This window comes from Chelonoidis abingdonii, chromosome 16 (genome assembly GCF_003597395.2).
Source record: "Chelonoidis abingdonii isolate Lonesome George chromosome 16, CheloAbing_2.0, whole genome shotgun sequence".
Taxonomy (NCBI): domain Eukaryota; kingdom Metazoa; phylum Chordata; order Testudines; family Testudinidae; genus Chelonoidis; species Chelonoidis abingdonii.
Window position 1 is genome coordinate 4,291,976 of NC_133784.1, and position 26,896 is coordinate 4,318,871.

General features: G+C 61.9%; 1 protein-coding gene across 1 annotated transcript; it reads left to right on the plus strand.

Moving 5' to 3' along the window:
- On the plus strand, positions 1-26,896 carry LZTS2 (leucine zipper tumor suppressor 2). Its single transcript, XM_032795730.2, has 5 exons — positions 1-124; positions 20,274-20,726; positions 21,032-21,619; positions 22,789-23,058; positions 24,139-26,896. Exons 2-5 carry the CDS (start codon positions 20,313-20,315, stop codon positions 24,436-24,438), a joined length of 1,572 nt encoding a protein of 523 aa, XP_032651621.2. The 5' UTR covers positions 1-124; positions 20,274-20,312; the 3' UTR covers positions 24,439-26,896.

Genomic DNA, 26,896 nt, shown 5'->3' on the forward strand with positions numbered 1-26,896 from the left:
GGATCCCTGGGTTGCCCTCTCCCTGGGTGATTTTCTGCCCTCTCCCCTTGCAGGAGGCTGTTCAGCTGCGCTGGGGTGACCTGGATCTGAGCTGGCAGGGGCGGATGGGCAGCCAGCGCTGTTGGTGAGTTGGGGCTGCAGCCCCCGGGACCCTCGGCTGTAGGGGTGGGGGTGTCACACGGGTCTGGGGCTGCAGCCTGGTCCCAGGGCTGTCCCACTGCAGAGCAGCCGTTGGCCCCAGCCCCAGCGATCCCCCTGACCCGGTTCCCCTGAGGTTCCCCCTGCCTCTCGGCCAGGCTCTTTGGGATGGACAGGGCCATCAGGAAGGAGCATCCCCCTCCCGGTGCCCAGTTCCCATGTGGCTTCTGGGTCGTCTGGGCCCGGCCCACACGGGGTTAAGGCTGGCGGGGGGGAATTCTGTGGGTGGGGGTGGATGAGCAGCGCTGCCCCCTGCTGGATGGTGCTGCAGCGCCATGTGCAGCCCTGGGAGCCGAGCAGCTGGGGCTGACTGGGAATCCCAGGGACACAGGGAGGGGAGACAGTGGGGTCCCTTGTGGGAGGCACTGGGGGGCTGGCAGGGTGGCAGGCACAGAGGATCTGGAGGAGGGATACTGGAGGTACTGGCAGGGTGGCGGGGGTTTGGGGGTGCTGGCAGAGGGCACTGAGGGTGCTGGTGGGGCAGGGGGCTGGAGTCCCTGATGGGGGGGCACGGGGGGTGCTGGTGGGGTGATTAGGGCTGAGGGTTCTGGCGGGAGAGCACTGAGGGTGCTGGGGGAGGGGGTGGGCGCAGAGGACCTGGTGGTGGGGCACTGGAGGTACTGGCAGGGTGGCGGGGGTTTGCGGGTGCTGGCAGGGTGGTGGGGTCTGGAGACTCTGCCAGGGGTGTACTGGGGATGCTGGCAGGGGCTTGGAGCCCTGATGGGGGGGCCTTGGGGGTGCTGGTGGGGTGGTTGGGGCTGGAGACCCTGATGGGGGGGTCCCTGGGGTCCCTGGTGGGGGGGCACGGAGGGTGCTGCCGGGGTGGTGGGAGCTGGGGATCCTGGCGGGAGGCCACTGAGGGTACTGGTGGGGTGGTGGGGGCTGGGGGCTCTGGCAGGGGGGGCACTGGGGATGCTGGTGGGGTGGTGGGAGCTGGGGCCCTGGCAGGGGGGCACTGAGGGGAGTGGTGCGGGGAGGGGGCTGGGGGCCCTGCATATCCCATGTGCCTCTGGCCGGTGTCGCTCCTCTCCCTGCGCGTGGGTGGATTGATTGGAGGTGGCAGCGAGGCGCCAGGCTCTGTGCTGCCAGGCCTGTGCCAGCTGCAGCCCTGGCTGCGGGCACCTCCACAGCCGCCGTGCAGCGTGAGAGCAGGGAGCTGAGTGTGTGGGGGGGGCGGTGGTCTGACCCCTCAGCTGGCGCATGTCACACGCTGGGCTCCTGGCATGGGCTGAGGGGTGGGGGATGCGTGTGCCCAGTTAGGAATGTGTTCAGGCGTCGTGGGGGGGTTGTGAATTCCTCCCCCCCAGTCCCAGCCTATGCCCCCCCTTCACTCCTGCACTGGAGCATCCATCTCCCATTGACTCGGCCCCCTGCCACTGCCCCCATTGGTCATCCTGCCTCATTAATACCCCCACTCTTCTCCTGCACCCACGGGCTCCCTGGCCAGGCCTGGTGGCTCTCAGGGAAGGGGCTGTGGCTGCAGGGTGAGCTGGGTCCCCAGCCCTGCCTGTGAGTGAGGCCGGCCGGGTGGGAGCTGGCCATGCTGTCAGGGCTGCTCCCTTCTCCCCTTTGCTGTGTGTCGGGGCAGCTGGGTCATGGGGCATCTCCTGGGGGCGTGGGAGCAGGAGGCACAGGTCACTGCCCCCCTGAGCCCCAGTGCGGGGGCTGGGGTCCAAGCAGCCAGGCTGCACACACACTTGGTCAGAGCTGAGAGCAAAAGAGAGCTAGTGCTCCTCACTCCTGACCTGCAGCCCCTGCTAGCCCAGCCCTGGGCTCCTGCAGGCCACAGTTACCTACCGGCTGAAGGGGGCCCGTCTGGCCAGGCCGTTGGTCTGGGATCGTTGTCCAGGGTCTGGGCTCTGGAGAGGGGTCCCTTGCCACGCAGGGTGTAGAGCTCTGGCAGGCAGGCGAAGGGCAGCAGGAATAACATTATAATCTCCCTGTGTTGGGCATCATGGCTAGGGATAGAGCTGACATCCTGCTGATCCATTCGAGCTACAGGAGAATCCCCCTGAGGTGTCAGCAGTACAGGGCCTATGACACACGGGATCAGTTCTCATTCCATCCAGGAGAGAGTGGCATTGCTCAGACACCCCAGTCAGCTTCCTCCTGCCTGAAATAGTCCAAATTTGCGAATCTGCAGGGCGTGCAGCAAGGTGCCTTGGCGGAGGAGGGCATTGGAGAAGCAAGAGGTTGGGTGGGGAGAGGAAAATGGGGAATTTGGAGCTGCCTGTTTTCTCGGATTCTCCCGCGCTGGGAGCTGCTCTTGGCTCCGTTGATCATTTTGCAGTGTGTGGGCAGGGAATGCCGGGGGAGGCGCCTCTGGCTGTTATGACTCTACGGAATAAATAGAGCGACTGGAGAAAGAACAACTTTTCTCTTTGCCTTTTGTGCCTTGCTCAGCCATTTTCGAAGCTGAGGAGGAGAGTCTGGTCTTGTCCGCGGAGCTGCCCAGGTTTGACTTTAAATCGCTGTGGAACATTGACAAGAGACCCCAGTTTCGCTGATTTCAGTGGGGCTGGCTCTAGATCTCTCCTGGGCTTTAAGGAGTTCAGCCCTCATGCTGGTCAGTTTCCTCTGTCCCAGGGGAGCTGTTGGGGTGGTGGAGCTCTGAGCTCTCTGGTGACCTTCCCCAGACCTGCAGAAGGGCTCTGTGGAGCTCCAAAGTGTGTCCCCTCCATCACCAGCTGTTGAGCCAATAAAAGACGTTGCTCCTGACCCAAGACGGCTCGGCCCTTTGGCGCCAATGGGGACCTCCTTGCCTGTATCAAGCTTGGCATGTGGTCTGGACACAAAGGGTGAGGGCTTCCCCCCAGCCAGGGCATGGAAGCGTCTCCGTGTGCACCATGCTCGAGTGGGTGTGTCTCTGAACCATGACCTTCATGCTCCCTCTGCTTTCCCAGCTCTGCGGGTACCGTGGCCCTGGCGTTACCCCGGCTTCGTGCGATGAATTGCTTTGGCGGCTAGAGAGAGCCCCGTGGAGGGGGCCCTGGAGCACCTGCAGGGGAGCACAGGTCATCAGCGGCTGTGCGTATGCCAGTGAACCACTACTGTTTGGTTTGGTTTCTTCTACTGCCAAGCTGAGTTCACGGGGGCACCAGCAACAGATGGCCTGGTGGTGGGGATGTGTCCTTGCCGTGGGACTCACATCTTTTGGAGGATTGTGCTGTTGGCACTTCAAAGAGAAATGGACCCCTCTCCTTGCAGATTGATCTAGCGGGAGCCCTGGGCTGGGGCCCTGAGCCGTCTGTGGTGATGTCTCAATGGGCAGATGCCCGCTGTGCACTCTGAAAGGGGCTTTCTGGTCGGGAAGGCCCTAGTCCTGCAATGAGTGTGTCAAGTGTGTGGCATTGGGGGTCTAGCAGAGTTATGAATTTAAGCTCCCAGGCTCATCTTTTGAAGGTGTCGTGCGGTTTCCTTTGAGGACGAGGAGCGAGAGGTCAGCTAGGGAGTGATCTCTTTGTGAACCACCGGTGATATGGTGGTTTTGTGTTTGATCTTTTTCCTGTGTGTGAGCTCATTTGAGGGCATTGTGATTGGTTTCATCCAAATAGTTGGTATTGGGGTATTTGATGCACTGGATGAAATATGCCACATGTTGTGATAGGTGTGTGTGGGGCCCCTGGATCTTGAAAGGTGTGAATATAAGAACTGGGTCAGACCAAAGGTCCATCCAGCCCAGTATCCTATCCACTGACAGTGGCCAATGCCAGGTGCCCCAGAGGGAGTGAACCTAACAGGTAATGATCAAATGATCTCTCTCCTGCCATCCATCTCCATCCTCTGATGAACAGAGGCTAGGGACACCATTCTTTACCCTTCCTGGCTAATAGCCATTTATGAACTTAGCCACCATGAATTTATCCAGTTCCCTTTTAAACATTGTTATAGTCCCAGCCTTCACAACCTCCTCAAGGTAAGGAGTTCCACAAGTTGACTGTGCGCTGCGTGAAGAACTTCCTTTTATTTGTTTTAAACCTGCTGCCCGTTAATTTCATTTGGTGGCCCCTAGTTCTTATATTATGGGAATATATATTATATTCCTTATTCACTTTCTCCACATCACTCATGATTTTATATATCTCTATCATATCCCCTCTTAGTCATCTCTTTTCCAAGCTGAAGAGTCCTAGCCTCTTTAATCTCTCTTCATATGGGACCTGTTCCAAACCCTGAATCATTTTAGTTGCCCTTCTCTGAACTTTTTCTAGTGCCAGGATATCTTTTTTGAGGTGAGGAGACCACATCTGTACGCAATATTCAAGATGTGGGTGTACCATGGATTTATAGAAGGGCAATAAGATATTCTCCGTCTTATTCTCTATCCCTTTTTTAAATGATTCCTAACAGCCTGTTTGCTTTTTTGGCTGCCACTGCACTTAGGAAGGCCAGAAGAAGGGGTTCAGAAAAGATTTCTTTCAAGATGGGGCTCCCATCAAATATGGATTGTAAATATTTAATAATACCCATAGGGGTTCCCGTGTGGGGTGGTAGGTGACAAGTAGGGGTGTGCGGTCAGTGGGTTTGGGGTTTTTTTCTGTATTGAGGGAGGTTTTCCTAGGGTATTTGGGTGGCCCATTCCATGATAGAATGTGCGGTGGAGTGTCCTTTAGGTGGTTTAAGTGTGTTAAGGTGTATATCCTCGACTTTCTCCTCCAAGCATGTTCTGTGGTGTCTGAGTGCCCGGCTGTAGATAACTGATGTTTTGGTGTGTTTCGGGTGGTTACTGGACCTGGGAAGGGAGGTGTGCTGATCCGTGGGCTTCTTGTATATAGTTGTCTGTAGGGTTCCATTGCTGAAGCTGATTATGATGGAAGTTGATGCTGGGATGGGAGTATTCTAGAGAGAGTTTAATGGATGGTGGTGGTTGAAGTTGTGGTGCAGTTCAGATCTGTCCAGAGGATGAAAATACCATTGATGTCTCTCAGGTGTATCATTGGTTTCATGGTGCATTTGTCCAGAAATTCTTCCTCAAGGTAGCCCATGGAGAGGTCAGCACATTGGGGACCCAACCTTGTCCCCATGATTTGGACAACGCATTTGTTGTTGAATGTGAAGCTGCTGTGGCTGAGGATGAAATGGATGGGTTTGGCATTGTGTTTTGGGTGGATTTCTGAGTGTTGTGCGTTATCTTTTAGATACTTGAGGCAGGCAGCGATGCCATCCTGGTGAGGGTGTTGGTGTATAGAGAGGTGACACCCATGGTGGTGAGGGTGGGTTCTGAGGGCAGTTGTTAATGGTGCGAAGTTTCTGGAGGAAGTCAGCTGTCCTGGAGGAAGCTGGCCCTTTCTACGGTGAGTGGTTTGAGACTGGTTTCTGTGAGTCTCGATACTCCTTCAGTCAGAGTGATGCGACCAGATATGATTGGTCTGCTGGGTTCCCTTGTTTGTGTATCTTGGGAAGCACATAGAAGGTCCCTTTGATGTGGGCTTGTGACAGAAGCATGGAACCTGCACAGCTCTGCATTATTGTCATGGGCACTGCAAGCACAGGACACACAATCCTCTGGTATTTGCAGAGCCGTAAGAAGAACCGAATCAGCGCAGAACATGATGATTGCTTAGAGACAGATTGCCGGGGGACAGACCGAGAACCTATTCGAGGTTGTTGATGGCATTCACAGATCAGCAGCACATGGTGGGCCACCACTTCTAGGCCTGAGAAATGAGCACTGACTGGGATTGCACCGTACTGTAGGCTTGGGATGATGAACGGTGGCAGCAGAACTTTTGGCAGTGGGAGGCCGTGTTCCTGGATCTGTGTCCTAAGTTCACTTCGGCCCCCCAGCACAGGGGCATCAGAATGAGAACTGTACTGACAGTGGAGAAGCAAGGGGCAATCGTACTGTGGACACTTACAACGTTGGATTGATACCGGTCAGTGGGAATCATTTTGGAGTTGGAAAATCCACTATGGGGGCCATTGTCATGCAAGCACCTGGAGCCATTAATCACCACCTGTTATGCCAGACTGAGAGAGTCTCAGCAATGTGTCGGACATAGAGGATGGATTTGCAGCAATGGGGTTCCTGAACTGCTGTGGAGCAATAGATAGCATTCATGTGCCTATTTTAGAACTAGTCCACCTTGCACAGAGTATATCAACAGAAAGGGCTACTTTTCCATGGTTGTGCAGGCACTGGTGGATCACCAGGGATGCTTCACTGACATGAACCTTGGCTGGTCAGGGAGGGTGCATGACACTTGCATCTTTAAGAACACAGGACTGTTCAGAATGCTACAAGTAGAGACCTTTGTCCTGACCGGCGGATTACCGTTGGCGATGTTGAACTGCCAATAATGGTCCTGGGGGACGCAGCCAATCCCTTTTCTTCCCTGGCTCATGGAACTGCATTCTGGCCACCTCAACAGCATCGAGGAAAGATTCAGCTCCCAGCCGCTAAATGTGCTTTTGGTAGATTGAAGGGACGCTGGCGTTGTATACTCAGAAGATCGGATCTCAGTGGGAAAAAAATCCCAATGGTTATAGCTGCTTGCTGTGTCCTGCATAATATCTGTGAAGCAAAGGGGGAAAACTTGCCCCTGGGGGATAGGAAAGGGATAGAGTGGCTATCGGCTGAGTTTGAACAGTCAGACGTAAGTTCAGGGAGGCTTTGCAAGAGCACTTTAACAGTGAGCCACAGTAATGCATTGTGATGGACTCTGCTCTACCTGGCGTTTGATGTTTTGGGGCTTGTTAAGAATTGTGTGGTGCTTGGTGTACATGTATGACTATAACACTGTCAATGCATCACATAATTTTGTTGATTTTGCTGTACGTTTTATGATTATTACTGTCTCTAATACTCTGAGTTGTCACACTGCACAGTAACAAGTACTGAAGTGAGTGCTTTCATTGCTCTCTGCAGCATATGCTGGGAACGAATAAAGAAGAATTATTTTCCAAACAATAGAATGTTGGGTAACACAACCAGGGCAAAGAAAAATCAGTGCAATTTATAAAGAAATCCATTTCCTTACTTTATTCCTTTTTTATGTAAGTTAACAAGGGGAAAGAACATTCATGTTCATTTAATCTACACATACAGCACCCATGGCTGTCACAGGTCAGTGTAGGTCAAGCTGTGGCTGTCTGTGGTTTCTCCTGGTGTAGGTTGGTAGGGGTAGGTGTGTGGGCCCGGAGGCCATATGGAATGCTGAGGGGGGAGAGGGGTGTAGGGACTGCAATAGGAGTCGAGCCCAGGATTGTTGAATCTGGAGATCCCAAGAGTCTGACGCATCTGTGTTTGCTGGCGGAGAAGCCCCATTGTGTCCTGGTGCATTTCCCTCTCCTTGTCCTTCTGGAACTCCTGGGCCTTTCTTCTGTTCACTAATTCCTTCCCCAGACTGTCTGCAATATTCACCCTCCTCCTCTTTGTTCATGCTCTGATGCAGCACTGGTTGTTGGATCTCCCTTAATGTGTCACCTCAAGTCCTTTTCTTTCTTCTCGTCATCTGGCTCAGATGTTCCATGGGTGTTGTCACGGAGTCCCCGGGCGATGCTCTGGAACTGCTCCCCACAAAGCCAGTCAGGACTTTGGGGAGCTTCCTCTCCCTTGGAGCAGACTTGTTCAGGGCAAGAAGCTCACACGTCTTCACCTCCTGGGTCTCTCCTTGGAGCATTCAGCATCCTCTGCCCCTCCGTGGGCTTCCCACAGCGAGCCCACCCAGGCGGGGTCCTGGGGAAGCCACAGGGTTCTGCACCCCCACTTTGCAGTCAGACGTGACTCTCAGCCAGCAAAACAGAGGTTTATTCGATGACAGGAACAGAGTCTAAAACAGAGCTTGTAGGTACAGGGAACCAGACCCCTCGGCCGGGTCCATTCTGGGGGGCAGTGAGCCAGACCCCTAGGTCTGCACTTCACTCCTTATCCCCAGGTAGCTCCAGACTAACCAACCCCTCCAGCCCCTCCTCTCTGCTCAGCTCCTTTCCCGGGCCAGGAGGTCACCTGATCCCTTTGTCTCCAACACCTGCAGTTGGCACCTTTGCAGAGGAGGGGCCCAGGCCATCAGTTGCTAGGAGACAGAGTGCCAGGCATTTAGGTGCACTGGCCCTTTGCTCTGCAGCAATTACACACCCTTATCCCACCATCTAGATATTAAGAACTGCACAGGGGATACTGAGGCACCAACACAGTATTCAGAGCAAACATTAAGAACATTCCCAGTTCATCACAGGTGTGGAGAAGGAACCACTCAAGGCTGCAACGGCAGCAGCTGTAGATAAAACACCCAGAGGTACCACTGTCACTATAGTCGCAAAGGAAAGTGAAAGTTAGGGTTCAGAACTGCTTTCTCTTGCTTCCCTTAAGTTTTAAACAAGACCTGCTTATTGACGCTTCTGCTTCAGAGGGCTTGTGCACGGCACCACTCGCGGTACTGGCCATGGTGAGTATGGGCCACCAGAGGCGAGGGGAATGAGGGGGGAATTTCACGTCTTGCAAGACTTGAAGAGTGTCAAGCAATGGCACTGGATGCTGGCCCTGTTTTCCACAGGTGATGGTGATTTTAGCCGATATATCACTCAAGGGGAACGAGGGCACAGAGAGAGCACCTTTGCTGCTGGAGACCTGAAGCCGTCCAGGCCCGTATGCCGTTAACTTGTTTACTGCAATGGTGCCTGCTGAAGTTATCGCCGGTTGGCATGGGAAAATGTCCTACCGTGGAGGAAGAAATAAAGCTGCCATCCCTAGAAACCTTTTGGGAGAGGATTGCGGAGAACCTCCCTGAAAGTTTCCTCAAGATCTCTCAGGAGGATTAAAAGGATATCCCTGTGTATATAAACAAACTGCTCCTCCACCCCCGCTTAGCTGTATAGGGGAACGACAAGCGGGTAACTCTACCTCTTTTTGTTGTAGCACTGCTTCTTCTAGTGCGACTAAATAAATGTGATGGCAAATACATTTACACACTTACCCAAGGTTCCTTCCCCTTATTGGGCTCATTCCTGCTCGGCTGCCAGGACTTACTGGATTGTGGTGGAGTCTCAAAGAGGTCCTGGCTCGTGGCATAGGTGGATCCCCTGGGCTCATGTCACCTATTTTCGTCCTCGCTGTTCATGCCAGGGGTCTAGGACTCATGCTCCTTGGGGCTATGTCCGATGCTCTGTGGGATGTGATAAGGTCTCCACCAAGTATGGCACGCAGCGCTTTGTAAAAGCAGCAGGGCTGTGGCTCTGCTGTGGATCGAGTATTGGCCTCCCTGGCCTTCTGATCTCCAGTATCTCCTGTCTGCTCTGTGCCAGAGTGTGACTGGAGCATGAAGCCGACCCGGCCAGCTGGGCAGTTGCACACAGTGGAGAGCACGCTGGGCAATCAGGAAAAGGGATTTCAAAAATGTGTGCAGTTTTAAAGGAGGGAGGGGAGGGGAGGGGAGGGGGCACTTCTGGTCCCTGTGACCCCTGAGCAGTGGAGTTCCCAACTGTGACCAGAGTGGTCAGTGTCCAGCATTGTGGGACAGCTGCTGGAGGACATTGAGGGTTGACACAGGTAACCAGATCCAGGCAAGGCTGCTGATGTCCATCTAACTTTGCAACATAGCCCAGGCCCTAGTGGGGGGCCGTGATGTTTGTTACGGATTTCACAGTGGAGGTTTTTCCCCTCTGAAGCAATTGAGGTAACGATCCAGTGTGTGGTTTTGCCTGCTGGGGGCGTCCAGTCGGCTGATGACTGTGGGCAGGGAGGCGAAGGAATTCTTGGAGGCAGAGGTGGCGGAAGAATTCTTCTGGTTCTCCGCATGTGAGGATGGTATCAGGTTGGTTCAGTCCTTTGAAGAGTGCAGATAGTTCCAGTCAGGGACTTCCTGCAAGGGATGATTTCTACTTTGAGATGGTCCCTCCTGGAGCACGTAGGGTGCAGGAGATGGTTCCCCAGTGTCTCTGAAGTCTGTCTGCAGAGCTGTTCACCATATCTGGAGTTGTGTGTAGTGATCAGAGGGTGGTAATTGGCGAGTCCTCTGGGCATGTTGTTTTGTTTCTTGCTTTTGCTCAGGAAGTCGATGTTGCTGTTTAGCCTGGCTTCCTCCTTCTTCATCGTGTGACGTTTCCATTTTCAACAGCAAAATTCAATCTCTTCCCTAGTGGTTTTTAGGGTAGTTGTAGCTGGGGTTGTTCACACGTCCAGCCTCGGGGGGTTTCCCAGCTGTTTTCAAGCTCCTGGGGAGAAAAGTCCATCTTAAACCGCACAACCACTGTCTAATCGTCTCTCTTGCTTGTCATTATCTCCTGTGTGTATTATCACAGTGAGTAGCTGCTCGTTTCGGGTCCCAGTGAGCTGGGGGCTTACAGACACAGATCAAAAAGACAGTTTCTGCTCCACCTTACATTGAAGGGGTGCACAGTCGCTAGTAACTCACAAACCTGTACAGGGATTTTCCTTGGACTTCCCACCCAGCAGCCCACAATCAGCCATGGAACTATTCAGATTTCCTGGGGAATGAGATTCCAGCGACTGCCTCCTCCGACACTACCCTGCCACGAGGCCCCAGGCTCAGAGTGCGCTCCCCAGGGGGTGCTGGGCCCTTTGCGCCTAGCGCACAGACAGAGACCAGAAGCACAAAGAGTTTAAGGCCAAAAATTTCAACAGTGCCTCTGATTTCTGGGTGCCTCACTGGCACCTATAGCTCCCACTGATTCCAGCTGGCATGGGAGGTGCTCAGCACCCCAGAAAATCCAGTTCTAGGTGGGTTTTGTGAAAGGCACAAATAAAACCCTGACGTCCCATCCATAACTCTAACTTCTAGGCTACAGTGCCTCTCCTCCCCTAGGGGTGCAGGCTTATCCTATGGGTGCCTGACAGCACCCGTCTTACCTGGCGCTGGGTGTTCCTGGGGTTGCAGTGACTCCCCCTTTTCCTCAAACCCGTGCTGTGCGCTCCAGGAGCCTGCTTTGAGAGGGGTGCTGTGTGACATGCACTGAGGTTTCCCCTCTGATGCAGGGCAGCACCCCGTGGGGTGACACGAGTGTGGGCATTCTCAGCCAGAGGGCATGGCAGTGGGCTAGGGATGGGGAGGCTCCCAGTGGAATTCCAGGTGTGTGAGGTGCTTTGTGCGTGGCCTTGGGCAAGTCGCTTAGCCTCTCTGTGCCTCAGTTTCCCTATCTGTACCATGGGGACAATAGTCCTGCCCTGCCTCCTAGAGGGGGTTGCTCCCTGTGGGGGAGCAGGAGGAGCCGGGGAGGGTGCGGGGCCGTGGGGGGGGCCTCAGTGGAGTTCATGGGGCAGTGGGGGTAGGGCAGCATGTTGTGGGGTGCAGGGGGCGTGGCCGAGCGGTTCTGCGGGAGGGGCTGGTTCGGGCAGGGGGCGGTGCCTAGCAGGACAGGGGCGTGGCCGAGCGGGGCTGGGGCTGGGCGCTGGTCGGTTCGGGCGGGGCTGCCGAATGGGGGCGGGGCGATTCCAGCGGCGGCGGGCGGGGCCGGGCGGGGGAGCGGGGGCGGGGCGCGGGCGCCCGGCGTTCGCGGAATGGAGGCGGGCCCCGGGGCGAAGGTGGGTGCGAGGTGGGTCCTCGGCGCGGAGAGCAGCAGGTGGGGCGGCCTGAGCGCCAAGGGGCCGGGAGCCCTGCCACAAGCCCCGCCCGTCCCTCGCCCCCCGGCCCCGGTCTACTTGCCCCCCCGCTGGCTCCCCGCTCTCTGCCCCCCGTGCCCCCCCGAGTCCTTCTGGCCCCCGCCTGCTCCCCGCCTTCTTGCTCCCTCTGCCCCCGAGTCCTCTGCCCCCGCCTGCCCCCCGAGTCTCTTGCCCCCCCCGCCTGTCCCGCCTTCTCTGACCTCTCCTTGCCCCGAGTCCTCTGCCCCCCGCTGCTCCCCCCGCTTCTTGTCCTCCTTTGCCCCGAGTCCTCTGCCCCCCGCCTTGCCCCCCCGAGTCCTTTCTGCCCGCCCCGCCTGCTCCCCCGCTTCTCTGCTCCCTCCTTGCCCCCCCAGTCCTCTTGCCTCCCTCCTCTCCCCGCTTTCTCTGCCCTCCTCTGCCCCCCGAGTCCCTCTGCCCCCGCTCTCCCGCTTCTCTGCCATCCCTCCTGCCCCGATGTCCTTCTGCCCCCGCTGCTCCCCGCCTTTTCTGCTCCCTCTGCCCCCCGAGTTCCTTGCCCCCCGCTGCCCCCCCGCCTTTCTTCGTGCCCTCCCTCCTGCCCCCCGAGTCCTTGTCCCGCCTGCTCCCCGCTTTCATGCCCTTCCCTCTGCCCCCGAGTCCTCTGCCCCCGCCTGCTCCCCCGCCTTCTCTGCATCCTCCTGCCCCCGAGGTTCCTTCTTGCCTCCTGCTCCCCGCCGTTCTCTGCTTCCTTCCTGCCCCCCGTGATCAGACTGCCCTAAGAGTCTCTGCCCCCGCCTTGCTCCCCGCCTTCTCTGTTGTCCTCCTGCCCCCCCGAGTTCCTCTGCCCACTCTGCTCCCCCGCTTTCTCTTGCCCTCCTCCTTTGCCCGTTCCTCTGCCCCCAGGCCCCCGGTCCTCTGCCCCGCCTCTCCCCCCGCCTTCTCTTGCTTATCCCTCCTTGCCCCCGGTCTCTGGCCCCCGCCTGCTCCCCCGTGTCCTCTTGGCCCCGCCTGCTCCGCTTCTTGCCCTCCCTCCTGCCCCAGCCCCCGTGTTTCTGCCCACTCCTGCTCCCTCCGCCTTCTCTGCCCTCCCTTGACCCCCGAGTCTCCTTGCCCGCCTGTCCCCCGCTTTTCTCTGGCCCTACCTCCTTTGCCCCCGAGATCTCTGCCCCCACTGCTCCCCCCGCCTTCTTGCCCTCCCTCCTGCCCCCCCGAGTTCCTCTGCCCCCCCGCCTGCTCCTCCCGCCTTCTCTGCTTCCTCCTCGCCCCGAGTCACTCTGCACCACCTCCTGCTCCCCCGCTCCTGCCCTCCTCTGCCCCAGCCCCCCGCGTCCTCTGCCACCTCCTGCTCCCCACCCCCTTCTCTGCCTTCTCCTGCCCAGCCCCCCCGCGTCCTCTGCCCCTCTGCTTCCCCCACTTCTTCTCCCCTCCTGGCCCCAGCCCCCCGCTGTCCTTCTGCCCACCTCCTGCTCAGCTCCCGGTTGTCGCATCTCTTCCTTCTCTTCCTTGCTCCAGGCCCCGTTCCAGGCGGCCCTGCCTGCTTCCAAGCCCCACGGCGTCGTATCCCCTTATTCTCTCTTCCTGTCCAAGCCCGCCCCCGTCTCAGCCCCTTTTCCCCCTCCCCGGGCCAGCTGCCTTTTCCCTCCCCGGCCAGCTGCCTTTTTTCCCTTCCCCGGGCCGCTGCCCATTTGGCACCTCGCCCCCCCCCCCCCCCCCCCCCCCCCCCCCCGGGGGCCCCTTGTGGGGGTGCTGGCTGGGCGGGAGTCCTGCCTTAATGCCCGGTTGGGGGCCGTGGACACTGCCGCCGGGGCTGGCAGTGGGAGCCGGGGGGCTGGAGTGTTGCTGGGTTGTTGTGCATAGGCGGGTATGCCTGGTTGAGGTGGTGGAGGTGTCGCTCGGTCCGTGGGTGGGGTATGGGGACGGGGACTGGAGCTGCTGTTCTGGTTCAGTGCGTCAGTGGGGGCTGCGGGGGCCTGGAGTTGCGAGGCTGCGTGCCAGGTGCAGTGGGGGGTGCGGGGGGGTGGAGCTGCCGAGCTGGTCCAGGTGCGTTGGGTGCGGGGTGGAGGTGCGAGGGTGGTCCATTGCGTGGTGGGCGGGGTGCTGATGTGTGGGGTGGTCGTTGCGCGGTAGGGGGAGTGGTGGCCTGGAGTGGAGGTGGTCTTGTGCGCGGTGGGGGTTGGTGGCCTGGGTGTGCGAGGTGGTCTCGTGTGCGGTGGGGCGTGGGGGTGGAGCGGTTGCGAGGCTGGTCCGTGGCGGTGGGGGGCACAGGGGCGCTGGAGGTGCTGAGGTGGTTGGACGGTGGGGGGCAAGGGGGTGGAGGTGCGGGCTTGTTTGGGCGCGGTGGGGCACGGGGCTGGAGGTGCGAGGCTGGTTGGGCGCAGGTGGGGGGCACAGGGGGCTGGAGGTGCGAGGCTGGTCTGGGCGCGGTGGGGGGCACGGGGCTGGAGGTGCGAGGCTGGTCTGGGCGCGGTGGGGGGCACAGGGGGCTGGAGGTGCGAGGCTGGTCCGTGCACGGTGGGGGCACCGGATTGCCCCAGGATTACCTGGGCTGGCAGTGTGCTGTTGGATGCTGTTTATCTGTGGGGAGCCCGGCCCAGGGGCAGGCCCGTGTGCCTGTCTGTCCTGGGGGCTGCGGCCAGCCATGCTCTGCGAGGCTCCCAGTGGGGCTGGGGCATCCCCCCAGCACAGCACAGCGCAGCCCCCCGGAGTCGGCTGCGTGGTTCCCCTGACGCAGCCTGGCCTTGTTCCACGTGCCAGGCCTGGGAAAGCTGCGGGCACCGAGTGGCAAGTGGGGGCTGTGTGCCAGAGGCTCCTTTGAGCCCCCTGGGGCCGGCCGGCCACGGAGCCCCCCACACCTGCAGGGGGAGGGTGCTGGTCGGGGTGGATCCGATGGGGTTACCCCTGGCCCCAGAAGGAAGGGCCCATAGTCTCTTGCTGTCTGCCCCTGGCCTGCGCAGCGTGGGCCTGCTCTGGGCCCCTCGGCACCGGAGGGCTGCACTGGGCTGGGCGGCTCCAAGTGGAGCAGGGGCCTGGGAGCTGGGGGAGACCCAAAGGAGGCTCCAGGTGCGGGGATCAGGCTGGGCCGGGGGCCGACCCCAGCGATGGGCAGGGCCTGAGCCCGGGGTGGCCCCAGAGCACGCAAGGAGCCCTGTCAGTTGGGCCGCAGAGACCCAGGCTGAACAGAGCCATGGCAAGGGGGTAGCGCGGGAGAGGCTGAGTTTGCGAGGTGGGGCTGTGCCAGACCCCTCAGCTCCCGTTACTGATGTCTGGGGGTCAGCGGTGGTGGTCAGGCTGTGGGGGGTGTACTCGGCATCAGTAGGTCTGGCTGGGTTGTGGGGGGCCCTGTGATGGGCACTGGTAAGTCTGGCTGGTTGGGAAGGTAGTTTCTGGGCCATCCCCCGAGCAGCTGGCCGGGCTGGGCTGGGCTATCCACCTGCCCTGCAGAGTGGGGTGCCCGTGGGGGGTCAGGGGGGGAGTGACTGGAGCACTGGTTCCAGACCGCCCCCCCCACTGACGGGCCCCTTGGTTCAGACAGGCAGTGGTTGGGGGTCAGATATGTTGGGGACCCAGGGGACTGGCCTTGCTGGGCCCTGCTCATTGGGGAGCCCTCCCCCCCCCCGCCCGTGCTTGGGCTCAGCGCCCTTGTGACTTTCTTCCCAGGCCTTGATCTCCCGGCAGGAGAAGGGACGCTGGGGGAGCGGTTTCTGAGGAGCATGGCCATGGCCTGACTGACACCCCCCCGCCCACGTGGACCCCTGGGGACTCCTCCTGCAGAGAAGCAGCAGCCGAGCCTGTGCCTGGACTGCACTGGGCTTTGTCCTCCTAGCCTGGGGAAATAGGCCGCGCAGGGAAGGGGCACGTGGGCTGGTGGGGGGGCGGGCGGAACAGGCTGCTCCGTGGCTGGATGCAGCCTCCCACCAGCCCACGTGCTCCTGGGGGAGGCTCAGGGTCTGGGGGGCCGGGTGTCTGCACGATTCGGAGCCTGGCTTGGGAAGCTCTGGGCTGGATCCTGGCCTTGGCTCCCGTGTCTCAGCCAGCCCAGCCCATAGAGGAGAGAACCCAGCGGGCGGCTCTGCACTCGGCCCCTCAGCAGGCCTGGCCCCAGACCCCGACAAGCTCACACGTGCAATGAGCTCGGTGGGTCTCTGCTAGTAACTCACCTGCCGACTGTGCCCTATCAGCTACCACCTGGCAGGACCATGGTCACCTCTGCGCAAGAGATGCCCAGGGGGGTGTGGGTCGGGAGTGAGGGGCACCAGCAGAGCTGGGGGCAAGAGGTGATGCAGGCTTCCACGCCTGCCAGGGCAGCTGGAGGTTGTCTCTTGGCAGGCGTCTCTGGCTCTGCTCCACAGGCCCGTGAAATGGGAACGGGCCCAGATGCTCGCGTCTGTCAGCATCACTGAGTCCGTTCCAGGCCGATGGGCTTCTACCTTGATAGCTTCAGCCGATGCCTCCCCTGCCCTGGAGGGAGATGAGACAGGTGGGGAGGGGAGGTCTCACCCATCCCCCCTCCCTTGCTGGAGGGAACCCTGGCTGGGCTGGGGGTCAGGGGAGCCGTTGACCCGGAGCTAATACAGGAGACCCCAACTGCCAGACAAACGCAGCCGGGCGCAAAGCACGCTGGGCCGGGTGAGGTTGATAGGGGCCGAGGGGGCCATGGGAGACGCAGGCTGGGTTGCAGGAGTTGTGAGCCTGGGGGATTGTCTCTCGGAGGACGGATGGGGAGCCCGGGCCGAGGGGAGGGGCCAGTGTTCAGTCTCCCAACACTGGGCCTGGCAGTCCCTTTTACAGGTGGGGAAACTGAGGCCCAGAGCGTGGGAGGGTCCTAAGCCATGTGCTCAGACCACCAGCCCCTCCCCGCCTGGCATGGCTGCGTCCTGCCAGTACAGTGACCCTAACTGAATGATGCCAGTGGGCAGGGCCCCAAGGCATTGGCTTTGGGTGCAGCACCCCTGGGTCTTCTGGCAGGGCTGGGGTGCTCCCTAACCCTACCAAGTGGCATCGTGGGGCCCCCTCGTGGGGCATGGCGGGGACCATTCTTCTGCTGCATGGCCGGTCAGTGTGTGTGTGTGGGGGTTACAGCAGAGAGCAGGCCCTGCAGGGGGGAGGGACAAGCAGGTGTGGCTGGGGGCAGCGGGTTGGGATTGAGGGGTACTCACAGAGCTGGGGGGGTGAGGAGGGGGAACCTTGTCCAGCACTTGGCATCTGTCTCAATCCCTTGCTTCCCTACTGAACCAGCACCTGCTATAGGAGATGGGGGCCGGGGGGGGGCTGGGTCCATGATCATCACTGGTTAACTCTGTGTTCCTCATGTGACCCTAGTGCTTGGGGAGACAGGAATGGCTCTTAAAGGGACAGACCCTGCCCAGCTGGGCCACTGGGTGTTCTCCAGTGATTCCTCAAATTCATTTCTCTGGCCTTGTTTCCTGATTGGCCTTTTCGTCCATCTAGCTCCTTGTAGGGCCCGGATTTACCCTCCCACCCACACACCCCCTGTTGCGAGGGAGGGAGCGGCGATCCCCATTTTACAGGTGGGGAAACTGAGGCACACAATGATTCAGTGACTCACCTGAGGTCACATGATGAGTCAGTGGCAGAGACGGGACTTGACCTGAGTCCCAGCTCGTTGATTTGTAAATGGCCAGGTGGAATCCGGAGCGCGTCCTGCCCCACGTGGTCCCTGGGTGATGCAGTCCTGTCTCCTCGCTCTCCCTGGGGCTTTGACACACAGAGTGGGGCTGGGGAGGGTGTTTATAAATGTGACTGAAGAGATTCACGAGCAGCTGCTGCCCGCTGTGCACTCGGCTGTGTGGGGTCAGCTCACGGGTTCCCTTAACTTCCCCCCATGAAAACCGTTCCTGCTGACTCTGTTCTTCCCTAGGGCCGGTCTCGGGCTGGGCCTGCGGGTGGAAGTTCTGGGGTGCTCGGGGCGCTTGGTTCGGCTCAGCCGGCCCAGCCGTGAGTTGGGATCCAGGCGCCCCCCAGTTTCTGGGCTGTTGGTTCAGGAGTGGCTCTGCCTGGGGCATTTCCAGGAAAACCGGCTCTTTTGTCTCCTCCGAGTTGACTGGCTGCGGCTGGATTCTTGCTCCCTAATCTGCGCCCGGCCCAGGCCGGTTGCAGGGCGATGCTGGTTATGCCGGGAACAGGAGGACCCTGACATCAGACAGGGAATGCGGCAGCAGGAGCCGGGCCAGAGCCGAAGATCCGGCTTCTGTGCAAACGCCTGTGGCAGTGAGGGGGGCGTGGGGCTGGTTTAGAGAGCTGCTCCGTGCCCAGTGGCTGGGCTGGGCGAGGAGGAGTCGGGCTCTGCTCTGGATGTGTCCAGGCCTCAGACCCGTCGCTGGTGCAGGGAGCCAGTCCTAGCATGGGGGAGTCCCCACTCAGCGACCCTGACCCATGGCTGGCAGGGTGGGGAGAGCAGACTGCCGCGGGGGCTGCCTCAATTTGCCAGGCAGGGAGGCTGGCTTGTGCCACTGGCATATGGTGGGAGCCCCTGGGGCGTGGGGCAGAACCTGAGCTCTGCAGAGAGCTGGGGGGGGTGCGAGTAGGGGCCATGCGGGGGTGGGGGTGGAGCAGTGCAGAGGCTGGGGGACAGGGCGCTGGGGTGGAGCGGTCGCCTCGGGCACAGGGAGGATCCCGTGGCCCCATACCACACTCCCCCCATCCAGTGTGGCAGCGGGGCTGGTGGGACCCGGCTGGAGGGGGAGGAAGTTTGTCCCAAGCGTGTCCCGACTCTCTCCTGGAGCAGTGGCAGTGGCACCGGCGTGTGGTGAGTCCAGGGCACAGAGCGGGGTTTGGGGGCACCCACATGCAATGCCCCATGTCAGCTCTGTTCCGCGTGTCACAGGAGAGCGGCTCGGCGGGGCCGGGCCTGTCCTGGGGGGCCCCAGTGGGAAGGGAAATCTCAGTGGAGGTGGGGGGGGGAGCTGTCATGGTCCTTGCCCGTTAGGCAAGGACCAAAATTGGTCCCAGGAGCTGCTCCCCTCCCTTGCCCCGTCTAGCCTATTCCCCGCCCTCCCCCCCCCCGGTCAGGGCTGGATTGTTTGTCCCCAGGGGCTTGGACCCATCCAGGACTAGATGCCTGAGCAAAGGCCCCTGCCCCCCTTTCCTTGGGGGATCCCCCCACCCAGGAGCTTCTCCTGAAGAGTGTTGCGTTTCCCCTTTCTCAGTGTAACCCCGTTTCTCTCAGCTCTGCTGGTGCCCCTCACTCCCGACCTGCAGCCCCCTGCTAGCCCAGCCCGGCCCCCACATCCCCCACCTCTGCCAGTGCCCCTCACTCCTGACCTGCAGCCCATGCAAGCCCAGCCTGGGCTTCCCCCCAGCTCTTCCAGCAATGGGGGAGTGGGTGAGCAGTTTCCCTGGCAGTTGGGCAGTGGGGGGCAGGCGATATTGGGGGTGGGGAGCAGGTGCCGGGGATGGGAACAGTGCCCTCCCAGGCAGATGGTGGGATGGTGTCCCTGGCAAGTGGGCGATATCGGGGTGGGGAGCGGTCCCCCTGCAGGAGGGTGGTGGGTGAGGGAGGGGACAGTGCCCCTGCAGGAGGGTAGTGAGGGAGGGAGGGACAGTGCCCCTGCAGGAGGGCGGTGGGCGAGGAGGGGACAGTGCCCCTGCAGGTGGGTGGGGAGTGGTGCCCCTGCAGGAGGGTGGTGGGCGAGGGAGGGACAGTGCCCCTGCAGGAGGGCGGTGGGCGAGGGGGGGACAGTGCCCCTGCAGGAGGGTGGTGAGTGGGGGGGACAGTGCCCCTGCAGGTGGGTGGGGAGTGGTGCCCCTGCAGGAGGGTGGTGAGTGGGGGGGGACAGTGTCCCTGCAGGTGGGTGGGGAGCGGTGCCCCTGTGAGAGGGTGGTAGGTGAGGGAGGGACAGTGCCCCTGCAGGTGGGTGGGGAGTGGTGCCCCTGCAGGAGGGTGGGGAGTGAGGGAGGGACAGTGCCCCTGCAGGAGGGTGGTGGGCGAGGGGGGGATAGTGCCCCTGCAGGTGGGTGGGGAGTGGTGCCCCTGCAGGAGGGTGGTGAGTGAGGGGGGAACAATGCCCCTGCAGGTGGCTGGGGAGCGGTGCCCCTGTGAGAGGGTGGTGGGTGAGGGAGGGACAGTGCCCCTGCAGGAGGGTGGTGGGCGAGGGGGGGATAGTGCCCCTGCAGGTGGGTGGGGAGTGGTGCCCCTGCAGGAGGGTGGTGAGTGAGGGGGGAACAATGCCCCTGCAGGTGGCTGGGGAGCGGTGCCCCTGTGAGAGGGTGGTGGGTGAGGGAGGGACAGTGCCCCTGCAGGTAGGTGGGGAGCAGTGCCCCTGCAGGTGGGTGAGGAGTGGGGGGAGACAGTGCCCCTGAAGGTGAGTGGGGAGCGGTGCCCCTGTGAGAGGGTGGTAGGTGAGGGAGGGACAGTGCCCCTGCAGGTGGGTGGGGAGTGGAGGGGGACAATGCCCCTGCAGGAGGGTGGTGAGTGGGGGGGACAGTGCCTCTGCAGGTGGATGGGGAGTGGTGCCCCTGTGAGGGGGCAGTGGGTGAGGGGGGCAGCGGTGCCCGTGGTCTCCATCCCAGAGGGGCTCAGTGCTGGTTTCTCTCCCTGCAGGCTGCCTGCATGGTCCCCCGCATCTGAGCCCCTCACACCATGGCCATAGTGCAGACCCAGCCCGTCTCCATCGAGCCCGCTTCTGAAGCGGCCACCCAGCTCTGCGCCGGCGCCCGCTCACCCGCCTCTGCCCGCGGCGCCATGGGGAGCGTTAGCAGCCTCATCTCCGGCCGTCCCTGCCACGAGCGGCCGTGCAAGGCTGCTCCCGGCCCCTTCCGGCAGCAGGACGGGCTGCTCCAGGCCGGCCCCCTCCAGAGCCTGCCCCCCGCCAAGCCCTGCTCCGGGCCAGTGCCCGGGGGCAGCGCCTACGCCAGCGAGGACTTCTGGGCTGAGGCTGTGTCCCCCGTCAGCCCCTGCAGCGACGCCGAGGAGCCGCGGGACGATCGGGCTCGGAGCGGCAACATCCAGGGGCCACCCCCGAGGCTGGTCCCTGTCTCTGGGCAGCTGGAGAAGGTGAAGATTGGGGGGGAGGAGGGCGCATGTGGCTGGGCTGAATCCATCCCCTCCCCCTGCCAGGCCAGGCCGTTGGGGCATCTGGGTTGGGCATCCCGCCTCCAGCAGTCACCAACGCTCTGGAGAAAGTCACCCCTTTCCCCAGCAATACACCTGACCTGTTCAGTCATCCATGGGGTGGGGAGGGCTAATTACTTTCTGACCCCCCTGGCCATGGGCTTCCACCCTGACGCACAATGGTGCTTTCCCCTCCTTGGTAGTGGTGCCAACAGGTAGCCCCACGGTCTCTGCTCTGTGCCTTTCAGAACGTTGAGAAGGCCCTGATCCGCCCGACAGCTTTCAAGCCGGTCGTGCCCAGGGGCAGGAACTCCTTGCTGCCGGGCTCCGTGGTGCCGCGGACCGGGGCGTCGGCAGTCCCCGAGAGCCAGGCCAGCCTCGCCCATGTGCTGGGTGGCACCGCCGCAACCAGCGCCGAGAAGCACCACTCCTTGAGCTGCCGTCACAGCGCCCACTCAGGCACCCTGTCGGACTCGGGGCGCAATTCCCTCTCCAGCCTGCCCACCTACAGCACGGGCTGCAGCCAGCTGCCGGAGCCGGGCAGCATCTCCATGGGCCACCTCAGCCTGGACAGTCACGGCGGGTACCCGGAGCGGGGCTCCCGGGGCCTGGCTGGCCCCTCCAACTCGGACAGCGGGCGCTCCTCCTCCAGCAAGAGCACGGGGTCCCTCAGCGGGCGGGGCCCCCCCTCCGACGGTGGCTCCTGTGCCCGCTCGCCCGTTGAGGGTGACGAGGCTCTGCTCGTCCGCGAGCTGGAGGAGAAGCTGCGGGAGCGGGAGGCGGAGCTGCAGCACCTGCGCCAGAGCCTAGATGAGAACGAGGTGGCCATCTGCCAGGTACCCGGCTCGGTGGGCCGGCGGGAGAGCCCAGGGACTCCCAGTCCTGCTGCCGTGGGCAGCCGAAGGCGCTGGGTGTGTCTGCGGGAGGCTGGGCACATGGGTGGCAATTGGACACTAGGAGGTGTCTGCTGGGGGGGGAGTGGGGGCTAGTGCATGTGGGGGCGATTGGGAAGGATGGATGGACCAGTTGGGGGAGCAGAGGTGGGGATGGGGTGCATGAGGAGCTGGGGGAGAGGTGCCCAATAACCGGATGGGGGTGGGGGCTGGTGTTTGAAGGGCTAAGGTGGGAGAGGGGCAGGTGGCAGGCTGGTGTATTTGGAGCCCGATCGGTGTTAGTGCCCCCTAGGGGAGCAGGCAGTAAATGCCTTCCCCGCTCTGGAGCTCCCCCTGCTGGAGCTGCTGTAACCTCGGCAGAGCTGTGCTGGGGTGCAGGTGGGCGGGGGCACCACAGGCCTGGCCTGAGGATACCAGTGCTGAGCGTGGGCTCCTCGGAGGGGAAAGGCAGGCAGGGCACAGGTCTCAGGGTTGTCCGTGGGGCCGCATGTTCTCAGTGTGAACAGGCAGCCTGTGAAGCCTACAACACCCAGCATGCCCTGCGCAACCTCCGGTGGAATAGCCATGGCACTGCAATGCATGCTGGGAGCTGTAGTCTTGGTGGGCTATGTCTCTGCTTGTGCTCAGGCCCAGGAGATGCAATGCATGCTGGAAATTGTAGTCGAGCTATGTCTCTACTTGCACTCAGGCCTGGGTGATGCAATGCTTGATGGGAGCTGTAGTTTCCTTAGCTCCTCTTCACATGTGCCCAGGCCTGGCAGATGCCATGCATGATGGGAGCTGTAGTCTTGATAAGCCATGTCTGTGTACACTCAGGCCTTGGTGGTGCAATGTATGCTGGGAACTGTAGTCTCCTGAACCAGATGTGCTCAGGCCTGGGTGATGCAATGCATGCTGGGAGCTGTAGTCTCTGTGAACCGCATCTCCACCTGAGCTGAGGCCTGGGGAACACAATGCATGCTGGGAGCTGTAGTGGGTGCAGGGCACCCGCAGTGTTAGCGGAGGAAGGTTGCGATCAGGTGCAGCCCATGGGCTGCGCTGGGTCTGCGGGGCAGAGCTTGGAGGCCGTGGCTGCGTGGGGCCCCCCAGGTGACGCTCTTCCCCTGCCCCAGGTGTACGAGGAGAAGCAGAAGCGCTGTGAGCAGGAGATGGAAGAGCTGCGGCAGGGCTACGCCTCCCAGGTTAAGCAGGCGGCGCAGAAGGCCCACCGCACGCAGCAGGTGCTGCAGCTGCAGATCTTCCAGCTGCAGCAGGAGAAGAAGAAGCTGCAGGAGGACTTTGCCCAGCTGCTGCAGGAGCGCGAGCTGCTGGAGAAGAGGTGCGCCTCCTTTGAGCGCGAGCAGACCGAGCTGGGGCCGCGGCTGGAGGAGACCAAGTGGGAGGTGAGCCGGGACTGGGTGGGACAGAGCCCCTGGCTCCAATCCCAGCTGGCCGGGGCCCTTGGAGACCTGATGGTGAGACTCGTGGGGCTCCACCAAGAGAGGGTCGAGGGGGGACTCGATTCCAGTCTCGAAACCCCCACCTGGGGAACAGATACCCGATAGTGGGCCCGTTGGGGGGCTGACACCCTTCCATGGCTGGCAGGTGATGCTAGCCTGCCAAAGCGGACGTTTGCACGGGGAGGGGAGTTCACCGTCGGAGCTGTTCCCCCAGGGCTGTGCTGGATTCCCCACCCTGACAGTTTTGAATGATTGTTTCCACCTGTGAGATCTGCCCTAGGAGTGACCCCAGGACTGGGGGACCCTCCAGGCATGGCAGGGGCCAGGCCAGCGTAAAGGGAGGTGCCTGGGCCAGACCTGTTGGCATCCGGCTGGGACCCTGCCCTGGGGTGCTCAGACTTGAGGGCTCTCCAAGCAAGTGCCTGGCTGCTCTGGGTCGCGCTCTGGTTCTGCGGCTCGGCCTTGCCTAGCAGCTGCTGGGTTGTGGTTCAGGGTGGAGTGGGGCTGGTCCAGTGGGGCTTGGTTCCAAAGGCCGCCTCATGCTCTCCCTCCCTGGTGGAGGGGGAGAGACCTACTCGCCTCCCCCGCCTGGGAAGGCTGTCGCGGGGGGATGGGGGAGGACTCTGGTTCAGTGGGGGTGAGGGGCTTCAGGATCAGCGGCTGCCCCATCTGGTGCTGGTTCCAAAAGCCAGGTCGCCCTGTTGGGAGGCAGCTCTGGTTCTGGAGGTTGCCCTCTTGGAGGGTGGTGGGGCAGGAGGGCTTGCTTAGGCTATGTGCCATTGGCGAACGTAGCTTAGGGGCAGGATCTTGGTTCTGGGAGCCACCCTATGGGGGGAAGGGGCGGGGCCTGGCTCTGGCAGCCCCACTGGTGATGGGGAGGTGGGAGCGGAGTTCTGGGGGCCACCACATGGGGGGAAGGGACAAGGCCTGGCTCTGGCAGCCCCATTGGTGATGGGGAGGTGGGGGCGGAGTTCAGGGGGCTGCCCAATGGCTCAGGGGGTCTAACCCTGCCACGCCCCCCAGGTGTGCCAGAAGTCAGGCGAGATCTCGCTGCTGAAGCAGCAGCTGAAGGAGTCGCAGGCGGAGCTGGCGCAGCGGGGCACCGAGATGCTGCTGCTACGGGCCCAGCTGCGGGAGGTGCGGGCGGAGCGGCAGGCGGGCGAGGAGCAGGCGCTGGGGTTGCAGGAGGCGGCGCGCACCCGGGCGCTGGAGCTGGAGGTGTGCGAAAACGAGCTCCAGCGCCGGAAGAGCGAGGCCGAGCTGCTGCGGGAGAAGCTGGGTCAGCTGGAGCAGGAGGTGGCGGGGCTGGGGGTGTGGCGCTGACCGTCCAGCCTCGTCTGCCCTGAGAACCCGCCCGATTTTCCAGCTCGCTGTGGGGCGTCGAGAGGCTGGCACTACGGCCTGCTGGCCGAGGGACGCTGCAGGGCCTGCGGGCCGAGCTGCTCCAGGAGCGCCGGCGTGGCCAGGAGCAGCGAGCTGCCTTCGAGGCCGAGCGGCTCACCTGGCAGGGCGAGAAGGACCAGGTGATTGGCTACCAGAAGCAGCTGCAGCACAACTACATCCAGATGTACCGGCGCAACCGGGAGTTGGAGCACCACCTGCACCGGCTCAGCCTGGAGCTGCAGGCCCACCAGCTGGATGAGTGCGGCCTGCACGGGGCCGAGATCTGCTTCGAAGAGATCACCGCCACTGAGATCTGAGCCGGGGGAGTGCTGGCTGCCCCCCGAGCTAGATGGGGGCTAGCTCACTGCTTGGGGGGCAGCTGGCAGCAGGGCCCATGGCTGGTTAATGGGGGAAGGGAGCTGGACCTCTGGCTGCTGTAGCCTGAGCACGGAAAGAGCCAATTAACAGCTGATCCCTTTAGCGCTCGGGAGGGGATTAGTGGCACCTGCTTGCAGCTGGCTGGGGGGGTGCCAGGATCAGCCCTCTGCGGTATGGGCCTTGTCACCCTGCCTGCTGCGCCCAAGAGCCTCCATCGAGCTGTGGCAATGGGACTGGGCCCGGGGAGAGCGGGTCCCTCCGTGGCTGCCAGGCTGGCGCGAGCTCGATGGCACAGCCCCACAGCATGTCGCCTGCTGTCGGGGGGGCTCCCCCAGGGGTGGTCTGCTGTGAGAGCAGCGCCCTGGCCTGGCCATGCTCGTGGGCTGCTCCCCTGGGGGGCCTGCAGGCTGGCAATTTGCCCAGTCAATGAAGGGTGCAGCCCAGGGCTTGGGATCTCCACGTTTCCTCGCTTTGTGGGCCTACTGCCTGCAGAGGCTGTATCAGCGGGCAGGGCACAAGCCGAGTGGGGGATGCACCTTGCGCCTGGACTCACCCAGCACACGCTGCCCAGCGAGGAGTGAGCGGGCTGTGAGCAGGGCTGCTCTGCCTTCTGTATGCAGTCCTCATGCCCAGGATCCATGGCCTATTGGGCTCAGTGTTCCCTGCGCCCAGCCCTCTGCTCTGGGGGATCCCGCTTGGCAGGCTGCCCCTCTGCGAGCCGAACACCCGGCTTTGCAGGGTTTCCTTTCTGTGCCATGCAAATGGACTGCATTTTTGTAGGCCCTACAGAAAGGGGTCTGGGCTCCCCGGTTGCAGGAGCAGTTCATTAGCTGGTGTGATCCTCTCCCCATCCCTCGGCCGGGAGGTCAGTGTACCCCCCCTGCCCTGTGCCTCCTGTTCCCGTGTGTAAGCTCTGTCCCCACCCCTGCCCCCCCAGTGCCAGGGGTCTGCTGCACTGTTCTGCTAGCCAGCCCCAGCCTGGCTTTGCCATTTGCTTCTGGCCCACCCTCGGCGTCTGACTGGCACGTGTCCCCTCCCCCCCGCAACCCTGCTGGGAGCACCTCTGCATGGGGTGCTGCTCACTGCCCCCACCCAGCCCCCACCCCCTGTGGCGAGACAGGGGCAGCTGTGCTGGGGGTGGGAGCAGGGCTGCATGATGCCCAGCGGGCAGAGAGCCAGAGATCAGCTGCCCCTTTCCCCCTGGCATGTCCCAGGCTGCTCAGGGAATGGCCCCATGGGCGCTATGGGGCCAGGCGCTGGACACCAGCTCCCCCGGGTCGGGGGGGGGGATGCCCTAGCCCATCCTGCAGGGAGGGGGCCATGCAGCAGTGGGAGGCACCCCTCCCCCACAAGTGTGCGTGTGGGGGGTCCCTGTGCTGGGAGAGGTGGGGTGGGGGTGGGATGGTGAGTTGGGCAGCACTTGGCCAGACGTCTGCCAGCCCTTGGCTGAGTCACGTCGCCTGTGAGTGCCAGCCCTCGAGGTTGGGCTCCTCCTGGGCCTGGTCATACCATGGTGATACCAAGGCGGGGGCGCAGAAACATGGGGGAAGCTGGGGGGGCGCCAGCCTGCCTTGCTGGAGTGTAGCCGAGTGGCTGGGGCAGCTGCTGTGCCTAGCCTGTGCCTCCCTCTGGGATCTGCTGTGTCCGGTCTGGCAGCTGCCATCCCACTGGCAGGGTCCCCAGCCTCACCCGCCCGTCTCTCCAGCTGCAGCCCGAGGGGGTGCATGTGCCTGGGGGAGGGGGGAGCCATACAGTACAGGATTAGATCAAATGATTTAAAAACAGCGCCCCCCCCCCCCCATGGAGCCTGGCTGCCCTGGCACGAAGGGTAGGGTTGGCACTAGACCAAAGGAACGTAGGCTGTGTCCATCCCGTTGTTAGCGATTCCTCCCCCCCCACCCTGGGCAGCACCAGCCAGTGTGGGGTCGAGGGGTTTTACTTTATTTCTGACCTTGTCTGGTTCTCAGGCTGTGTAAATTTCTTGTACAAACCGAAAGTGCCAGTAAAACCCACCCCTCTG